At 42.2% G+C, this 21,912-nt stretch overlaps 1 protein-coding gene across 1 annotated transcript in view; it reads left to right on the forward strand.

Moving 5' to 3' along the window:
- The first annotated feature begins 278 nt into the window (after positions 1 to 278).
- The window catches only part of LOC149855871 (uncharacterized), a 45,551-nt gene continuing 23,917 nt past the window's right edge, over positions 279 to 21,912 (forward strand). The window contains exon 1 of the mRNA XM_090021149.1: positions 279 to 427. Coding sequence (XP_089877275.1) covers positions 279 to 427 — 149 coding nt within the window. The remainder of the gene's footprint in view (positions 428 to 21,912) is intronic.

Genomic DNA, 21,912 nt, shown 5'->3' on the forward strand with positions numbered 1-21,912 from the left:
AAAGCACCAGGGGACATGGAAGTGTGCAAAGTCACTTTGTACAAGCAAGTCCCAGTGAAGTACCATATTTTCTTGTATGCAACATTCACCTTTTTCCAAAAAATTAGCTGCCCCCCCCCCCCAAAAAAAAAAAATTGTGGTGTGAACATTAAGCAGGGAAGCTGATTATTTGCTCAGGATAGAAGCACTGATATCAAAGACCTGTTCTTGATACAGGCTGTGGAAGGACCAACTAGAGGTAAAGCCACTCTGGATTAGTGCTGACCAAAGGGGAAGACATGGTAGATGACCTGAAGATTGGAGGTATTCAGGGTGAAAGTGACCATGACCTGATTACGTTCACCATCTACCAAAAGGCTGGGAATTCATCCAGTAAAGCAGAAGTCCTAGACTTCAGAAGAGCAGATTTTAGTAAACTCCAGAGTCAGTTAGAAAGGCCCTCCATGACCAGCAACTGAACGATTTGGGAGTTCAGGATCAGTGGAGCTTCTTTAAAGGGGCAATTCTCACTGCTCAAAAAGAGGCCATCCCCACATAGTCAAAAAGTGGGAAAGGGGCCAAGAGACCTGCTTGGCTCAACAGGAATATCAGGGAACTTTTGAAAAAGAAAAAAGAAGCATATAAGCACTGGAAAAACGGTTTAACATCCAAGAGATGCAGAAAGCCAAGGCAGGCATGGAGATCAAACTGGAAACCAAAATAAGTGACAATAGGTCCATAGGGAGCAATAAAAAATCAAGCTCCGCTGTGAGACCCATACTGAATTCAGGGGGGACAGTCCACCATTGATCCCCATTAAAAGGCAGAGCTCCTAAAGACTTATTTCAAATTGGTGTTCCTGAAACCAGATGGGAGCTGTTCACCTGTCCAGAGGCCCAGGGACTATAGGAAAGACAACAGTCCACATGAAATCAGTCCAGAACACGTGAGGCTACTCTTAGAACATTTGGATGTGTTCAAGTCTGCTGGGCCAGATGACCTGCATCCAAGAGTCCTGAAAGAACTGGCTGAGCTCATAGCAGGGCCTCTGGCAAAGCTGTTCAAAGTGTCATGGAACTCAGGAGTGGTTCCAAACAACTGGAAGAGGGCTAATGTGGTACCCATCTTTAAGAAAGGGAAGAGGGACAACCCTGCAAACTACAGACCAGTCAGTCTAACCTCAGTCCTAGGAAAAATCTTTGAAAAAATTGTCAAGGAGGCCATCACCCACAAGCTTGTAACTGGTGGGGTATTAAGAAGCAACCAGCATGGTTTTGTCAAGGGTAAGTTATGCCTAACAAACCTGGTGTCCTTTTATGACCAGGTAACTAACCAGCTGGACAAGGGGCATGAGGTTGGCATCATTTACCTAGACTTTAGCAAGCCCTTTGATACTGATTCCCATGAAGTCCCTTCAATTAAGCTGGAGGGTACTGGCCTAAACCAGGCTACAGTGAGGGGGGTTGGCATTTGGCTCAGAGGTTGACCCCAGAGAGTTGTAATCGATGCAATGGCCTCATCCTGGAGGGCCGTCTACAGTGGTGTCCCCAAGGGTTCAGTGCTTGGACCCATGCTCTTTAACATGTTTGTCAATGACTTGGATGAAGGGGTGGAAAGCACATTGCTGAAGTTTGCGGATGACACCAAGCTGTGGAGAAATGCGGGCACATCTGAGGATAGAGTAAGGATCCAGGATGACCTTGGCAGACTGGTCCTATGGGCTGAATGGAATCAGATGAGGTTCAACAGGGACAAGTGCTGTGTCCTTCATCTGGGTAGGAAGAAACTTCACCACAGCTATATAATGAGTGGTGGTCCACTGGCTGGCACTGCATTTGAAAGGGACCTGTGTGTGACAGTCGACCAGAAGATGAATATGAGCCAGCAATGCGATGAAGTCGCCAGCAGGGCAAATAGCACTCTGGTGTGTATCGAGTAGATCCAGAGATGTGCTCCTCCCCCTATATTCAGCATTGGTGAGGGCACAGCTGGAATACTATGTCCAGTTGTGGGCACCGTACCTCAGGAAGGATGTGGTTAAGCTCAAAAGGATGCAGAGAAGGGCCACTCAAGGGCAAAGAAGGGCCTGGAGGTTAGTCTCCTGGAGGATAGTCCTATGAGGACAGACGCCAGGAACTGGGATTGTTCAGTCTGAATGAGAGAAGACTGAGAGGTGATGTGATAGCCACCTACAAGTATGTCAAGGGTGAACACCAAGATTGAGGGGAGCATCTTTTTAGAAAGACACCGCCAGGGAGAACAAGGACCAATGGGCACAAGCTAATTGAGGAAAGATTTAGGTTGGATATTAGGAAAATCTTCTTTTCCATAAGGTTATCTAAAAGCTGGAACACACTCCCAACAGCGGTGGTGCAGTCACCTCCGTGGAGGTGTTCAAGAGGAGGCTGGACAAGCATCTTGTTGAGCTCATTTGAGCCCATAGCAGGGAACTGGACTTGATGATCTTACAGGTCTCTTTCGGTCCTTTGATTCTGTGATTCACTTTGTTTTGATTCTTGCTCCACAGTGCAGCCACTGTTGCATTACTACTCAGGTAGCTGAGGGAGTCTTTACTCCAGACATGTTAACAATCACCTCTCTTTTTTAATGGTCTTGATGTTCCACTAATCAAGCCAATCATTCGTAGGGCAATTTTGCTGCCCGCCCACTGCTCCTGATCTCTCTTCTTATTTCATACCCTTGAAGACTCTCTAGCTCTTTTCAGAATCACAGATCCACACAAGGAGATCAGTCTTCAGAAGCAGCTAGGGTTTCAGCTTTTGGCAAGCAAGCAAGAGAGGGCAAATCAGATAAAGATTGGCTCTGTCCATGGTTCTGAAGTCTGGTTCAGCTTCTTAATAGATTTTTATTTGTTTTTGGCTTGGGAACAGAAACCTACCCACTTGTTTGGGTTACTTGCTGTATAAAATCAGGTGACTGCTTTTTCTAGAAGAGCATTTAGGAGGTAGGCCTGTTGTTTAATATATGGTCATAGATTAAGATTAAATTGGCCCTTAATTCAATTCAAAGGTTCCCTGACATCGAATGTCAGTGAACTGACACCCCTCCCATATAACAAATTAGAGCCTGTCAACTAATTCCCAGATTTGCCAGTCCTACTGTTTGTTTCCTTCTCCTTTCACAGGAACCTCATCACATTGATTTTCATGTCCACATTTTGTGGGTTCATGGCCCACCTCAGCCAAGACAAAACTATAGATTGTGTCTCAACCCTCACTTGAATACGGTGAGCCCATGATTAGTGGCTAATTAAGTCAGAGGCTCTTTGGTGTCAGATGTAGAAGCTGGTTCTGAAGCCTCTTTATTTTGGAATCAGAAAAAAATTAAAGGTTGGACATTTTAACAGTTTCCTTACTGGAGGACAGTGTTTCAAAGTATATTAAATGGTGACTTCATTTCTGAGATGGGGATCCTGTTCTAAAGAGTAATTTTTTTCTGGATAAACACTGAAGAATGCTGCTGTAGGAAAGACTTGGGCACTTCTTTATATCAGAACTTGTAGAGCCACAAAAAAGCCATCTCAATAAAACCCAGAATGCACACTAGCAAAGCCTCCTCCATGCAAGGACAGAGTTCTGTTAGGTATGTTTATGCCAATGATAATCAGAACTGCCTCTTTCAGTGCCAAAAGCTGTAACATATTTCTCAAGTGAACTAAAGAAAAGGGAAAATCTTTTTTTTTCTGCTTTGAAAACAAAGAAAATCAAATGGTTAGAACATCAAAGCAAGACTCAGCACATCATTCTCAGAGGGCAGGGGAGGAAAGCAAGCCACAGGTATTCAGTACAATGCCCTCACTACCAGCACCATCCAACTTCTTTTGATCCTTTGTGGAGCTTTTGGGAACTGAACTGGGGCAAATTGGGTTGGATATGAGGACCACTGGTCGCTTCATGTCATCCTTGTGTAATTCTCCAGTGGAGTTGCTACTAGCAGTTGGTGCTGCACGTATGTATGTGTCCTCTAATGGCCCATCCATTTGCAGAATGAGGCTTATAGAGTTCCCTGACTCCTCTCCATGCTCCTTGGGAGTAGGGCATCTGGCCCAGATTAATTATTTCCACCTCTGAAACTCACAGCCCTTTGCACACAACCAGCAGGAGCTAAGGGCAGGTGTGTCTTTGGGAATCAGGAATGACAAGTGGGTCTGGCTTTGGAAAAGTTATTTCTGATTCATGCTGATGAACAATCCTTACAAGCTCTGCTGGCTGTTGGTGAATTCCACAATACTATGAACGTCAAAGGCCCTTCCAGAGATGGAGAAAGAACTCTGGAACCTTAGGCACTTTTAGTTACTCCTTCACTCCACTGAGAAAACACAAGTGATACAGACTAAGTTGCAGCTGCCAGTTGTATGGTTTTGCAAATGCAAAAGTGCCAAAACTTCCTCTCTTGAATTCCTTAAAACTAATAGGAAAGCCTTTGAGGAAACTCAGTAGAGGGAGAGATTAGGTATTCTGTTTTAAATAATGAATAGGACTGGTACTGAATTAGATGAGGGCATTAATTTGTGAGCTGGGAAACTCTTAATAGAATTACTGAGCAAATTCCACATGGAACTCAAACAAATCCCTTTAACAATTTACATCCATAAAGAGCAGAGAAGCCTATTGTATTCAGAAGGGGGGAGTATGGAGGGGTTCCACATGTCATTTAAAGAGAACTGCATTTATTTATATTCACTTTCAGCAACATGTCACTTATATCAGTTGAATTGATTTACAGTTTAATGAGAAAGCAAAACCAAGACTTCATGACATTAATCCCACATATCAGCCCCCTGACAGACTTTCCAATACTAAACAGCATATTATGAAGTCAGCACTTGACAGGCTTAATTGTATACTTAAGAGTCAGTTTAACTCACAGGTTGTTCCTTCTGGGATAGTGGCAGTTTGGAATTAAAGATCAAGGCAGGTCTCACTGTAATGTTTCTTTATGCTGTAATTAGCTCAGCAGTGTTTATGCAAGGTCAATTTTTATAGGATTCCAGTTAAATGAGACTGATTTCACCCTAAGAGAGAAGAATGGCTATTGTTAAAATGGTCATCACCATTTCTTGTGGCAGAACAGATTGTCCAAACCTCTTCTTGTGCAATCTAGGATGTTTCAAACTAATCCAGTGAGCCAGCAGGTTCCAATACCACTGGGAATTAAAAACCAAGAGCTGTCCAGGGCCAGGCTGCCACTCTTAATGGGCATTTTTACATGTACCCCCTATGTTGTGCTGGGCACTCTTAATTAGCGAGCTGCACTAATTAAAAGCACCCATGGGTCATGTGTATCAGCACTACAGTGCATCGCCGTGCTGAGAAAATGGCAGTGGTGTGCCCTGAACGAAAGCAAATCGAACGCGTTTTAGTTCAAAGTGCACTACCGCCATTTTCTCAGCACGGAGGTGCACTGCACCGCTATACACGTGACACACGAGTCAAGTTACATGCTCCAGCAAACTTGGTTAATTGAGTCTGATCTGACGGTCTGGATTTCCAGTGCATCAGAGGAGGCTCCTTGCATGTGTGTAAGTGCCCAGCGATTGCAGAGCACACAAGAGATCCGTGTTCAGTTTCAAACAAGACATTAGTCATAGGCAGAGATCCTGGTTTTCCCTGATAAAAAATAGCAAATTCTCTCATAAACCCCCCCAAATCCATGGTTAAAATGAAATATCACTATATATTTAGGTATTAATTGAGCACAGTGTTTTATTGATATATTTAAAACTTTAAAGAAACTTGGAAGCCTACCAGTGCCTCAGTCACTATAGTAAAATAAAATTCTAACTACCTATAAATTTTTATATTTGATTTTGGGTTTTTTATCATGGAAAATCAGAGCTCCCCCTGCCCCCATTAGCTCACCAGGATGCAGGTCCAGGCCCCTCACTCCCCACACCGACTGCCCCCCAACCCTGCTGTTGCCCCTCACCCCTTCCCCAGAGCCGCGGAGGCAGAGGCATGAAGTTATGTCCTTTGCTGCTCCGGCACAGGCACAGGGTGCATCACCAGTGCAGCGCAGGGCTCGCAGCAGCCACAGTAAGCTTCCCTGCTAGGCCCCACTGTGTCCTGCCATACTGGGTCCCATCCACTGTGCTGCGGAGGCCCCAGGGAAGGGCAGGAGCAGGGCAGGGAGCCCGAACCTGCAGCAGGCAACCCACCCCCACCCCCATCCTGCACACAAGTCTGGAGGGCACGTGCCCCATCCTGTGCACAAGTCTGGAGGGGAGGTGCTCCCCCTCCCAGAAGCACATGCAGTGGCAGAGAACCAGCTCCAGCCTCCAGACAAGCCACCCACAGCCCCATCCCACTCCCTGCCAGGGCCCTGAGGCTGCGACTGTAGCCCCATGCATCACCCAGCTCAGCAGCAGCCCCAGCTCTGCCCTGCCCAATTCCCTCCCTTCCTCCCTATGGGGACCTCAGTTCCCCCACCACTACTTAACTGCGGGATGTGCTTTCCAGGCTGCCGGGCAGTTATGTGCAGATACATGCACATGGCACCCGCTGCCTGACTGCCCTCCTCCCACTCCCTCTAGCCTCTTACAAGCTGGAACTCTGCCAGCCTGCAGGAAAGCAATATTAGGTAATGACCTAATATATAAATGGCTGACATCTAACATGTTTTTAAGTAGCAAACAGACAGGAGCATCTGATTCATAATAGCTGCATCTACATGAGACGCTTACTGTGCAGTAGCTCATTACTACTGCATAGTAGCTTGTTACTATTGCACAGTAGTATTGCTGGGCATGAACCATGATGCGGTGCTACTGCACAGTAGTAATGAGCTACTGCGCAGTAAGCATCACCCACCAACCATGTGGGGCCGCTACTGCACAGTAATGCTGGTTACTCTAGTCATTTAGTACTTTTTTTTATTAATTAAAATGTTCCGTGTTCCAAGCCAAATCAATTCCAAATGTGAGTCAGTTAGAACCATAAGTGGCCCTAACACTGGCAAACATCCTCCACCCCACCTGCAAGTACTATATGGCTGTGCAGTAACAATTGCTCAGTCAGCATCTCATGTAGGTGCAGGCACTGTATCTCATCATTCATCTAGGGCTAGTATTAAATGTCACTTTGACAAAACAATGCAAATATAGGGTGCACTTCTAAATCATTTTAGAATATAGGGTGCACTTCTAAATTCAATCATTTAGTTGAATTCTTTTACTCTTACTCCTGATGCCCTAATTATGGCAGGGCAAAGAGAGGACTTGGGCAAAAGGAGAGAACATGAAAAAGGCTTTTGGGAAAAAATCATTTGAAAATGGAAATGGAATTTTCAAAAGTGCTTGGCTTTGACTTAATACTTCTCCCACTGAAGTCCATGGTGAAACTACTTCAATGTAAGCAATCCCAACATATATTCTCTAGTGAGTTATTCCCTGTAAGGCATTAAATACCAGGAAGTTTTCAGGGTTATCTTGTGTATTTCTAAGCATATCCACTCAGCAGTGTGAGGCTCAGGCGTTAGATACTCAGCTGTATTCAGGACAGACCATAAAACTGCTTCCTCTTGAAATATGAATATCCACATCTACAGTTTTGGTAGTGTCAAAGAGATGCTGTAACCATGATGTTTCAACATGTGAGAAAAAAGAAATTTTGTGGGTGATATCTTTTATTGGCTTAGGATTATGCATTGTAAGTGGCAAATTTCAATATTGCCCATGCTTTGGTAATGGCAGGGGAAGCATGGGAAAGACTTGAAGCCTATTGAAGAAGGACACAAGCAGTCAGTCAAGTTGGCATTGTTGTCAGGTTGAAGGCTTCATTTTCTGCCCTTTAATTCAATTCATTTAAAGCAGATCATAATAAATAGCAATACACTTTCTGGAATGAGTTTTCAGACAAATAATAATGGTCTTAATTGTCTATCAGGATTTGCAAACATTTAGATGAATACCAGCTGGCTGTCTCACTGTCAATCATTTTAATTAATATCATGTCTGTCTTTCTGGCTGTCTGACAGCTAGATATCAAAATACCCGATCTGTGAGTACAGTAAGGTAATTAAATGTTCCCATGCTATATTTTCTGCCTATAATTAATAGCACAAGGTTGTTTCAAAATTCAAACATCTACTGCCCTAAGACTGAAGAATAGTGGTCACCAGTTGTATACGAAGAGTACACTTCAGGCATTGCTAATAAAAAAGCAACCAGAGATATAATACAAAACTGGTACATGCATATACTAAAGTGTACTTAAAGGCCACTTCTTGCAGTAGTTCACTGGGTCTTTCTATGAGAACACTCTTCTCTCTGGGGGGTTGAGTTAATTATCTGGTTAATGCGATCAGCATTTTCACATAAAGTACTTCATTACTTTAGTTCATTCAGAACTGCTCTCTTGCTCATCATTCTCAGTAATTTGGCTGAAGGTCAATGCAAAAGAAAGAGACTCTGGGACTTAAAAAAATAATCGTTTGTCCAGGTACAACTCCATTTCTTCCTGTGTTGCTATGTGACAGGGACTTTCACATCGTTTGTGTCTTCGTAATAATAACTGCTCTAAGCTTTGTTGCAGCAGTAGGCTTGTAGCACTGTCTTCACTAGAGACTCTTGTGCATCACTAAACAAAGTGAATGGAGAAACAGGGACACTAAACTCTTTTTTGTGGGGAGAAATTATAATTAAGATATTTTCACCAGACAAGTGCTGGGCATCACGCTGAGGAGTGCAATTACTGAAGAGAATAAAGACATGCACATGACCAGCAAGGCATGCTGACAGGGCCAGGAGTCCAGGGTTTTAGAAACACCTACTTATGACTGCTTTGATATATTTGTGGTCTCTTGGAAATTTCACACCTATTGCTGGCCTGCACATAGTGGTTCACACAGCAGCTGAGTTGCATTTCCTTGTCGTTTTGTATAGGTCTGCCCACATTAACCTCTGCTTTTAGTGATCACAGCATCCACACATGCTGAACATTGGTAAGATCAAAGTGGAGTTAAAAGTAGAGTGAGAGTGGTTTGGTGATTTGGTGATACAAAATGCAGCAGTCTAGCTTTATTAGTCACTGAGCTGGGAAGCTGCATGGCATTTTGTTGGAATAGAGTCTGGAAAGTGGGAAACTTGGGTTCTGTCTCCATCTCACCCAGCTTGCTCTGCAACTCATGCCAATGCATTCAGAAGAAAGTGTACCAGTAGCTGAAGTGAATTGGGAGCCTTTTCATTGATCTCAGCAGGCACTTACCTCCCTCTGAGCTTTGAGTTCTCTCACTGCAAGCAGTGGGGTTTCTGCCAGTGTTCATGCAGTGCTGTGAAATCCTCAGATGGACATCAAAGTCAAAGCTTTATGACTTGCTATTATTGCTTAGTTCATGGGTGTGCATTATGAGGCACAGAGTGTCTAGGTTACAGGTTTGATTTAAGAAGAGAGCAAAGAGAGAAATTATATTTAACTGCACTCTGTGATGCATCCTTTGTCTTACTACTTGTGAACTATATAATTAAAAATTAACCACTATAATCAACTATTCTGGCCTAGGCAGAATGGTATCAGTTGCTGTGGAGTGGTTTTGCAGGGTTGTTATGGCTAAGCTCACACCATTCTTGTTATAAGGAAAACAAAGCAGAATGCCATGACTGGTGGATTTCCACTGGCTTTGTACCAACTCAGAATTAAACCTATCTTGAGAATGAACTTCAATTACCATAATTTTAATTTTCAAGCATCTGTGGACTAATTAACTAAAAAAGCCCTACAGGCAGATTCGGACCCCTTAGACATCTCATTTAATACCTTACTCCAAGCAGTAGTCTTCACACTACTTGTAGACTAAAGTTCTAATTCTATTGAGTAAAGGTATCAAAATCTGGCCCATACTGACTAGAAAGAAAGATGAGCAGTGAACATGGCCTGTCCTCAGTTGTCTTTATTAAAAATTGATTGCTACAAAATACGTTTCTTGCATCCCCAGAATGATGCGTTATATACTTCCTTTTGTGCTCTTGCCCATTTCCTTCCTTCCTTCCCAGTCCCACGCTGGCCAGAAAGATGGAGGTTGTCTGCAGCACCACACAAACTAAAATCAACTATCTGGGAGCTCTAAAAATGCATTGTAGAAAAACACCTCTCAGAGATGGTCTGAGCAGACTTGACCATGTCTCAGTACAGAGGAAGAGCAATAGCTCAGATGATCACTTGATGCCCCTTCTGGCTCTGTGGTTCTGTGATTCAGAGGCCACCAGACAGGGTGTGGTGTTAAACTTTCATAACTGTACATTTCTTCAGGTATCAATGAAAAATGTAAGACGACATTTCTGTATTTTGTGAGAAAATGCCTCATCAGAAGTAGAAAGTTGATAGACTGTTTTTTAAATACCTTTTGGAAGATCTCAACAGTAATCTGTGATTACTTCTGAGCCCTTCCTTGCTCATGTTGAATAAGCAAAGCAGAAATCTTATTGCATGGAGAAATTATGGAAATGCCAAAGATTGCCTAATAAACAGATGGTGTCAGTGCTTCGTTAACACCACTACATATCCATGACATCTTTTTCATCATTTGAATAACAAATGATCTCTGAGCCTACACTAGAGTAAATTTTATTGACCTTTCAAGATTGCTTCTGCTTTTTTTTTATTGAAAAGCAATAACTCCATCTTCATTAGAATAATTTTCAGATATATATATATAGTACTAGCAAATGTGTGCGTAGGAAAATAATCCAGGCAGTCACAGTGCTGTTTTCTTTGGTTGAAGGTATATACACACAGCCAGCCAACATAGTCTGAAGCTCCCATGATGTCCTCTCTGTTGCTAAATTCTGACATAATGACATCTGTGACTAACATTTTCTATCATCTCCAGTTGGCTAGGAGACTCCAGCTGACCTTAGAGAGTGATAAGCTAGCCTCAGTTATTCATGTCTTCATCACCTCACACCTGGACTACAGTAATACTATCTACTTAAGCATGAAGCCTTTTGTACTTAGGAAACTCCACATGGTGCAATACACTGCCACATGTTTCTTCAGCAGCACAGGCTACCAGGCACTTCAGGCCTGTCATCTGTCCTCTCCACCAGCTTCCCATAGAAATCAAACCCATGATCTTCCAGGTCCTCAAAGGCCTGGACCCAGTATATTGAAAAGACTTCCTTGGATGTAAACTGTTGTCCATACTCAAGCTCTTCTAGTTCAATTAAATTCTCAACATGAAGACAAAGTTGAGGTGTTTGGGAAACAGGACTTTCTCAGGAGCTGGTCTGAGACTGAAGAATGAACTCCCAGTGGAAGTAAGATTTAGAGTATGTTGAAACCTAGGACTTTCCATTCCATAAGAAAGTGAAAATTTGTTTTCATTCCCAAATGGGAATAAAACCAAATATTTCCAAACTAGCTTAGTAAAAATGTTTTGAAAAGTGTCAGTTTCAGGAATATTTTGTTTCCCAATTTCAAAAATTAATTGAGAATGTCAACATTTCATCTAAGGAGTTTGATTTTTGTTTTGCTTTGTTTTGAATGTCCTTATATTTTACAGCATTTCAAATTGTATTTCTTAGGGTTTAACACAGTTTAACCTGAGAGTAAAACACAAACTGAAGACACTTTGCTCTCAAACATACAAAATGTTTCAGTCAGGAAAGGGGTGGAGGTGATGGAGGATGCAGGCTTATTGATACAATGTGCATAATCCAGCAATTATGCACATTTACCAGAGAGCTTGCAGCCCCTGAATATGGCAGAGCAAAGCAGACATAGGGGCTATAGCCATAGTGGTGCAAAGTTGCTTTCTGGGGAGGACTGAACTCAGGGAATAGGATTTGGACTGCCAGAGCACACAGTCAAAGCTCTGTGGGACAGTCAGGTCTAGTAAAATATAAAATACCTGTGAAGGACAAGGGAAAATCTTATGAAGGGCAAAGGAAATTCTTCCCTTAGCAAGAAAAGATGCTTTCAAACTTGAATGCACTATTTGAGCAGGCAACCACTGCATCAATACCTCTCTTCCTAAGACTGTGGCGTATCTAAACAGAATGCTTATAGCCTTGTAGGTCCCGCTTACATACATGCAGGGTTCATTAAGATGTAAAGATATGTTATGTGAAGATAATTTTAAAATCATAATGTTATCTGCTTTTAAAGGATTATGGTGTGTCTGTTCTGCGCACGCTTTTCCACCCCCACCCCAAAACATGTAATATAACCACCTTAATGTGGCTCTCGGCTTGAACCAAAAACCACTTCAGAGAGACCAAGCTTTTTGGAATGTGTTCTCATGAGACATCATGCGCTGAGCTTTGCTGCAGCACTCCTTAGTCATCAGGTAATGTAGACATACCCAGTGACCCAGGCAGTTTCCTTCAGTGCTTTGTGCCTGGATTTATAGATGTAAATAAATCACTGTGCATACACAGCACATCTACCTTTGTATGGATAGATTTTCATAGACATTAGGGCTGGAAGGGACCTCAGAAGATCATCGAGTCCAGCCCCCAATAAAGAACCAAATGAAAGGCTTCATTGATGGGTGACACTAAATATAATCCAGCATTTCTTTAAAATAATAGATGTCCTACAGAACAATTCTAGAAGCATGATGAAGTTGTATGGGGAATTTCATACAATCTAGGAAACTACATGAAGTCAGGGGTCAGCAGCCTTGTAATCCATACATTCATGGGATTTATAAGTGATGGGTTGATTAGCAGCTTCAGGATAGAGTTGAAGACCTGACTTAGAAAAAAAGGTTGACTGTGTTGTTGATGAAGTTCCCTGGCTTGTAGACTAGAAGCCAGTTGGACAATCATGCACAAGTGATTTAAGTTGCACCTATGGAGCCTTTAATCACAACGTTGGTGACATATAGCTGTAGAGAGTTTATAAGATAAAAAGCAGTTGATTTAAAGCATGTTGTCAGTTTACTCTGTCTTCTGACTCAGAAATTTGCTTATGTGGTATGTATTTTTGTACCTTCTAAGTATGATCAGTTCTCTGCTGAACCATATAAATGCTATGTACTAACCTAGCTCTATTAATTATCAAGGCCCAGCACACATTGACAGGACAAAATAAATAAATAAGCAAATCTAACCAGCTATGGAATTAGCAATGACAGAGCCATCTTTTCAAAATTATCTAAACTCCAGATCACAAAATTAGTGCTTCTCATTTTCTAAAGAATGCTCATCATTGTGGGTACCAAAGCTTTTTGAAAGATCTGACTATTGATGTAACACCAGGAGCTGGTAAGTGCTTGGCATTTCTGCAGAACCTTGTAACAGCATCATCTGTCCCTTTAAGAGGCAGCAGTCAGCCCTGTTTGAGAGAGCCCAGGGGTGGGGATTTGGATAGGCAGGAAGTGTCCTACTAGGAGCTTTAAAAAGTTTCCAGAAGAGTAAACAGGGAAGGAGGAAGCAAGGTGCAAGCAGAACAGCTTGCTACAAGGAGAGGCCAGGGCCAGAGCCAAAGGGCTCCTCTCCTAGTGCCTGGGACAGGGAAGAAGGCCTGGGTTTTGTTTGTTTGTGGCTTAAAGGCAGTATTTTATTTGGGAGGAGTGGCTGTGGAGATTCTCTAGAAGCAAAGTCTACATGCAGAAACCAGCAAGTTAGGCATCACACTTACAAACCTGCTCTTTATCTGCCCAAATGATTGCCTAGGTCTGTTATGAAGACTGAATCAAAATCTGTTCTCATATTTGCTACTGTAAATCAAGATTGAACTCCAGTGGCTTCCACAGCATCACTCTGTGCTATGTTTATAAAAGCCCAGTAGAAAAAATAAGTTATCTGTTAAAAACCAGGCTTTAGTATCACAATATTGTAGAAATCTCAACCTGACTGAGGATTGTAATCTGGCTAATTTTACTGCATTATTTCATTTTTTCTGGGCATCTCAGACTAGGGATTGGTCAAGGTACTTGCTTATTTCATTTTCTCTGCTACTAAAAGTATCTTAATCTCCTTGCTACTCCTTGATTTGTTAAGCTCCTCGTGGGATACTCCCAGCCTATCTAAATGTCCTGCAGCTGGGCTCTCTCAACAGGGCTGACTGTCTTAAAGGGACAGACTACCCTGTTACAGGGTTCTTCAGAAGTGCTAAGCACTTATCAGTCCCCACGTTTCAAATGTACTGAGATAGACCAATGACTTAATGAAGTGACTACCTGCTCCAGTTAAAATACATTTGCTGTGAAATAGAAAAAAAAATCCAACAAAGCTGATTTCTGTTTTCAAAAGAAACTTTCTTAATAATGTTGCAGAGAAAAATGCCTTATATTTTTGAAGCTGAGAAGCTTCTGAAATAATTTTGAACTCCCAAAGTCTTCTCACTGAGGTGAGTACAATGCATCACATAGTGGATTTCAGATGGTAATAAAATCCTTTATCATTTAAATTGATGGCAGGGATGTTCATTAGTTCAGAAGACCAAACTGAACTAATTCCTGGTGTAACTCCAGTGACCTAACGTTCAAGAGGAAATCAGGGCTGAAGCAGTCATTTCAAAGGAGCTAATTCTAGGGGTGACTAATCAAAGTTTTGACTGTTAAAGTAAAGCTAAAGTTAAAATGACATGAAGAGGTGAAAAGTATGGGGCTTCTATGCATCTCAGAAGTGTTTTCTTTTCTTATACATCTTTGACTTATGAATGGTGCCTTCACAGCTTCACATCCATTCTATTGGACGCCATGTACAGGCAAATACTTTATCATGTTAGATCTCTTTTCAGAACATAGTCCTAGGTCATATTGTAAAAAGCTGACAGAGCTGGCCACACTCCTCATGTGATCATACTCAGCACTGCTTCAAACAGGGGCAGAATCCAGTCAAATCAATGAGAAGCACGTATACTCAAGGTATGACTGAATTTGACCATACCTGTGTGTTAAGACTTCCAGAGAGGAAGAACCAGGGAATTAGGAATAAGAACCCACTGGTGTGACTCAGAATAGATTTATGGAAATTAGATTTCCCTTAGTTGTAGAGTTGGGTCCCAGAAATGGATATTCTAGGTGGTTCTCTCTTATTTACCTTAAAATGATGGGCAATGAAACCCCCCTGATCTTTCCTTTGGAGTACTGGATGTTTTGTGAAATAGTAAGAGTTTAAGCCTATACCCCAGTTGAAATCTGCATAGAGTTGTGGTCATGCAAACATTTAGTGCATCCTGAATTGGAATTTTTGTATGCAAAATACCTACCAGGAGCCAGGTGCTGCATGTTCTTCAAGTGCATAGCATGGGGATAGGTGGCTCATAGAAATTTAGACAGACAGATCGGGCACTGAACTCTGTTATATCATGTAAATGTGGAGTAACAAGTCACAATTTGGCCTTTGTTCTCACATCGTGCCAGCCTCAGCTCAATAACTAGTAAATCTGAAACACATCAAACTCATCTGCATATAACCAAAGGTTCAGGCTTTTCCCTTGAATCTAATCCTAATGTGTTTATTAGCAATAAAATACGCCTGCTTGCCAGAGGTGTAATGAAGGCAAAGTCAAACAGTAAGCTTTGGGGATTTATCGTAAATGAAATGCACAATCTTCTGATTGAATATCCAAAAATTCAATTGTGCCTTTTACTTTTAAGTGCCAGAAAAGCACCCCCTCCTACTGTTCTTTCTCACCTCCCTCCCTCTCAGCTTTAAATTCAAAGCTTTGCAGCAAAGAGTACTAAATAGTCATGTGGCAGTGAGACTCTTAAGTGAAGCGAGTATTCCCATTCCACTTCCAATTTTCTGATAAGGTTCACGAAGCTTCCTTTCTTTTTTGAGGGAGGGAGGAGAAACACACACTAAGAAATGCCTTGCCTAATGGAATCTGAGTAAATAAAATTAAACTTTTGATGAGACTCACAGCAAAGCAGCAACCTAAAGTGGCAGAATTTAGCAACAATAAAGAAACGGCTTTGCAAACCTCAGGGAATCCCTGAGCATCATCATGTTCCTTTCAGAATATTCTAATCTTGCAGTCAAATTACCAGCTTTTAGTTTAGATAAGGTTTCTCATTTTCTTCCTGCTGACACCCATTTTGCACCAGTGTAATTCCACTCTCCCATGGAGATTGTCCAGGTACTAAAGTGGCCCTCCTGGGCACGTCCAGATAAGTGTGCACATGCATTTTCCCTAGGACATAGTAGCGACACATAATTGTGCCACTCTACTTGCCCCGAGGGAACCTTCCTGCACGTATGCTCTGGAGCGCACAAATTGTCCCAGCTGAGGTAGGGGAGGCTTACCTAAAGTCCTGGGGGCCTTCCTGGGCTGCAACAGCAGTGATCTGGGTGCATGGAGCCTGGTTGGCAGCTGGAGCATGACTCTGGCCGGCCAGGCTCTGGTTTCGGGCAGTGCATGATGCAACCAGATGTGCCACCCCACTTTTTTTTTTAAGCATTTTTTTTCTTTATATCAGGATTTCATAGTATCTAATTTTGGCTCCACACTGCAAATATGCAGCGCAGAGAACCTTTTGACATGTGCCACGTGTGTTTTGCAGCACCTCAAAAGCATGCATCTGGACATGCCCCAAGAGGGTAACCAAGTCACCCAAGATGGGATGGGATGGAGGAATGCTCCACCCCTTTTTTCCTTCCTGTTTAGAGGACAGGAATTCCACCCCCACCCCCGGGTCCGTGATGCAGGGTAAAGAAAACAGCAAGTTACCAGCTACAGAGCTCTGTGAGAAGGTTTTGGTTTTGGGTAAATGGAGCCTTTCCTTTACAAAGCCCCTGACAAATGCTGACTCTATGTGCATATCTCAGAGCATCTGGTAGAGAAGTTTTAAAGCTAGGAGCTGTAGTCAAAGATCACATGACTAATAGCAAGGACGTGACCTACAGAAAACCCTAGGTAAGGCTTCCTGTTCTCTAGGCGCTGATGGTACCTTGGAGAGACCCAGGGATCCCAGTGGCTGCCTCATTCCACTGCCTCTGCTTTTCTGGCAGGTAAATCCTTGGGTGAAACACCCACCTTCTTAACGTGGGAAGGTGTCTCTGGGCTCTTGTGCAGGGCTGGAATCATTGGAGGGTGCCTAAGACCACACATTACTGTCATCTAGTCCGGCTGGGAGGAGCCAGGTATGGTGGTCGAGGCTGCAGTGCTTCTCCTCTAGAGGCAATTTGCTGGCCAGTCTGCCAGAATTACTGTCAAGAGTAATGTGGAATCTAATAGTGCTCCTGGGGCTGATTCTCTGCTTGGTCACATGGTTATATATGTGAGGATGAAGTCTGGTGAAGTTAATGGTGTTACATGGTAAAATGAATGCAAGACTAGAATCACAGCTGTGTTGTTTACGGTAGACACTAAAACCCTTGCTTGGTCCTGATGCAAGTGATCCCATTGGTATAACCCAGTAGAAGTGACAGAATCAGGCCCCAGAAAAGGTTACTTAAAACAGCATTTCTTGACACATAGGTCATGACCCAAAAGTGAGTCACAGAAATATATGAAAGGGCCGCGAGCAAACTTTTTAAAAATGGATTCTCCTTTAAAGGAGAAAAACATGGGAAATTGTGGCTTTTCCCTTGCAGGCTGTTAGATTTCCAGCTTGCAAAGGGCTACTTGCCCCCCCTACCTCCACCCCTGCCCCCACACGCCCAACCCCTGCCCCACACACTGGGGGGCTGGGGCCTGAGGGCAAGGGGCAGTGGGTCAGGAGTGAGGGGCACTGGGTCAGGACTGGCCATTGATGCTTACAAATGGGTCCTGGTACAAAAAAGGTTGAGAACCACTGGCTTAAAGCAAAGTGTTGATCATCATGGGTTGCCATCCCTTGACTTGACAAGGCTCCATCGGTTTCTTACCACAGAGTAAGAGTGAAACTCCTTTGAATCAGGCGTTCCCTCTGGAATCAGTCTTTAGGGCTTCTTTCCTCAGCATCACTCTTTTTTCCAGGGGCCCCCCTAGCTGCTTAACACTTACGAAGCTAAAGAATAGTCATCCATTGTATGTTTTAAGTAACACATTACATTTGCATAAAATGAATAATTACTGCATGTTGTTAATCAGGACCCTTGCACAGATCTTTTTGGTTTTTCACATCGCCCTAATTAATTCAACTCTGATTTGCTTGATAGTGTGGATTCAACATAATTTAAATAACAGCAAACTCGAAGAAAGATTAATTGGAATGTTTTATTCAGAATGGAGCAAAATAGCATCTGGCAGAGGTGTCACTTCTGCAGGCTCTGACCTGACAGATGATTTAACATCAGCTCTTCATCAAGATGGAGCCCAGTAATACAACATGGGCAGCTTCCTTCAGACTGGCCATTACAGAACGAAGCCATGTTGCTGCATCCCCATGAAATTATTTGATTGCTATAGGCAGAACAGCGGGCCTGTTTTTTCCACAGGCAGGGCAGAAGGGGAGTGTCAGGAACCTGCTGATTACCCTTTGAGGGCTAACCCTTGTTATATACTTGGACCATAGGACATTGCCTGCTACGAGTTGGGGCGGACTCCAGTCCTGACCTTATTGGCTTTGGGTCAGTCCTGCAAATGACTAAATTAAAAAATAAACAGGGACAAATAAGAAATATGGGAGTCATCAAAGGGCAAGCGTTCTTTCAGCTTGAATTGCCTTTGGCTGTTGGGAAGTAATTACAAAGTAGGATTATGAGCAAGCATACACATTTTACAATGAACAAACAAAAATAATGGAAATGATCCCCCTTTTAGAAAGGTCTGTCTGTAATTATCAATCATAACAAAAACACACAAAACAGGCACAGGATCACCTGACTAACCCATTAAGCAGGCATTAAGAAACTAATTATTAGGTTCATCCAAATAGCTAGAATTAAATTTGAGTTGATCTGTGAGCAGCTATTAAGATGCAAAATAATATCCACAGTGAATGCCGTATAACAAGAGCATTTAAATTCAAGCTTGACACACTTCAGCAGTTAAAACATGTTTCTACTATTGTGGCTAAAGGAATGCAGAACGATGCTACATTTTTAATGAGCATATGAAATGTGACATGGTTTTCATTACCAAGGGAAAGGATTTAGCAATTGGGCTCTGCATTGTAATGCAACTCCGATATGGAAGAATGTAGTACAGTGCGCAGTAGGTTCATTAGCATCAATGGACTCACAGTGAATGCCATCTGAATGTTTAATGGCTGTACACTTAAAATGATACAGTACTTTAAAAGTACTTTCCATGAGTATATATTTAGCATAGACACAGGAAGAGAAGAATGTCTTTGGCTTAAATATTGTACTGTGGCACTTTGTAGTCATTTAGATCTCAAAGGACTTGAAAGATATTGAGAAATAAAGCTTTGTGGGATCATATGGGGTAGCTAGGTACTAACGTTTGTGGTACAGATGAGCAAGATGGTGCACAGAGGGAAGTGGATTCCCTTGCACAATGAATCAGTAGCAGCACTAGGATTAGAACCCAGGAGGCTTGACTCCCAATTCCATGCAGTAACCTGTAGCCAATATTGTTTTCCTTTTTTACATAAAGAAGTATAGCTTTTCTTGCTGCTATACCAAGTCTTTCTCCTTCTGTGAAATGCTTTGGGTGTATCCCTGTGACCTCAGGTCTTGGTCCTTCATCATCATCATGGTAGCAAGAAATGCAGCAAAAAACTCAAAGAAGCATTTCATTCTGACTTTCTTTGACAGCATGCACTGTAACATTTCAGTGCTTTGAAAGCATGGAAAATGCATGAAATACTGTTCAATTTCTTCTTTGCCATTTGGACATTTCTCATCTGAGACCCCTTAGAAATCTATCTTGTTATAATATGACAATAGCACAGGCTTGAATTCTTGAGGGGGTCTGAAAAAGAACTTTGACAAATGAGAACTGACTGTAACAATTAGAAGATCACTGGCAATTCCTATAGCAGTAGCTAAAAACAGATGACTGACTGCATATCTGAGGTCTTACAGTCGGGGATTGTCAGGACTGTCTAATAAACCAGTTCTTCCATCTTCGCTGTTAGCCAGTTCTATGCTAGAAATCACACTTTTCTGTATATACCCAAAGATCGCAACATCTGAGCTCCCTGTAACAGCACAGGTGAACGTGGAAACCCTATTACCAGCTTGACAGACAGCACAACTTTCACCTTAATGATCCAGTAGCAGTTAAAGCTAGTTCATACCTCCAAATTACCAAATTATATATAAAGTCAGATGCAGACAACCCAGCAGGATATTTTTTTCCATTAATATACTCTTCTAACACCCAACTAACTGCAGTGGCTTTTTTCTCTTTTGTGCTTGCTTTGTTTTCAAGAAATGTCAGCTTCAATGCTAAGCCTCCAAAGAGGTTGGAGGCAATAATATATATATCTCTGCATGCACAAGATGTGACACTTATATTACTTGAAATTGCAGTGTGCCTTCCTAATGTTGTGTATTGTGTCTGCTGAACTACCTTCAATTTCACCTAATAGACTCTCTGCTCTGATCTCTCCTTTGCAGCAAACTATTGACATCCCTCTTTTGATTGTCCCCTGAATTTCCTAAATCTCAGTTGTGTTTGACCAAGTTTGTTATTCAGACTGATTATCTGTGAAAGAGCTTCTGAAACAATCAGCTACTTTTATTTAGACGGTGATCTAGCTGCCATGATGCTTCTCTTGTCTTTCAGAGGAGTGCATTAGCTATTTATTAGATAGATTGGTGTTTTAGAAGAGATTGGATTGAAAAAAACCCACCATTGTTTCAAGTTAATATATGAATCTAAATTTGGGTTTGATGGAGTGAATTGGGAATCTGTGATACTACAACTGGGATTTATGGCGTTTCAACAGCTCTTTAAAAACAAGGGGAGGATGATTCTTACAAGTGGTGAAGTCACAATAAATTCACAAGGTGATTGATGAAAGATTTAAAAAAGTTGACTCTTCCAGGAGCTAGAGGCGCACCCAGAATAATCAGACCCCTGCAATGACCATCTCGGGCATCATTTCCCAACATCTCCAACCCAGGTCCAGTTCTGACTTCCACTGGGAGAAACTTTTCTCCCCAAAGAAGTTCCATCAAGGAATGTGCTTCAGAAGTGGGAAGTTGATGGTACTTTCTCTCAGCCAAGAAACCTGTGAGAGACCTGTTTTAGCAAAACAGTGGGACTTTTTGCTGGGAAAAAAGAACGGCAGAGGTTTCTGATCTATGTTCTGGTTTAGGTCATCTCGGCAGTTATATAACCTTTCCATAGCTTCCCCAAACTGAAACCCAGATGTACCAGTGATACCACTGCAGTGCTTGCCTCATGTTTCTTCACAAGCAGGGCACAAGGATCATCTGGCAAAGGAAGATCACATCTCAACTAGCTTCAGTGACCTGATTCATTGAGTTACTTGTTGTGGCCTAGGTTCTTCAAGGGTCACATAACAGGCTCATCTATGATGGAGACTAGAATAAGAGCCATTAGGCATACCTACACATGCATTAATGTGCCATAGGTACTACATATTAAGTTTAGTACCTGTAATAACACATACCAACTAAATGCACAGTAATCGGCACTATTGCATGGTAGCACCAACGCTCATCTTTTTAGTGACACTAATGTGCAGTAGATTAATTCTACCACACATTAGCACAATAGCACAACTTTTGCCATGCGTCTCCTATGCATTTTGAGTCTTGTGTAGATGCACCAAATGTTCTGGTGCTGTGTGAAAAATTTTTAAAACTAATTAGTGAGGATGAGAAGGAAGTGCAAAATTTCCATAGGTGTTTAGAAGTAAGGGTGATTTTATAGCAAGAGGCCAATACCTGAAATGGCAAAGTGAGGTCACCGCCCTGAAATGTAAGGCTTCATGTAGCTAAACATAAATTAATTCATGCTAATATACTGCTCTGTTATTTATTGACAAAAATAGTAAGCACAAAAATTCCACCACGAACATGCTTGACTTAGGTAATTGATTTCTCTCTGAACAGAAGGAACCACACAGGGTCCTGAATCCTTAATACTGGCTAAAGGG

This window comes from Crocodylus siamensis, chromosome 11 (assembly GCF_052110815.1).
Source record: "Crocodylus siamensis isolate JL-2025a chromosome 11, ASM5211081v1, whole genome shotgun sequence".
Classification (NCBI taxonomy): Eukaryota; Metazoa; Chordata; order Crocodylia; family Crocodylidae; genus Crocodylus; species Crocodylus siamensis.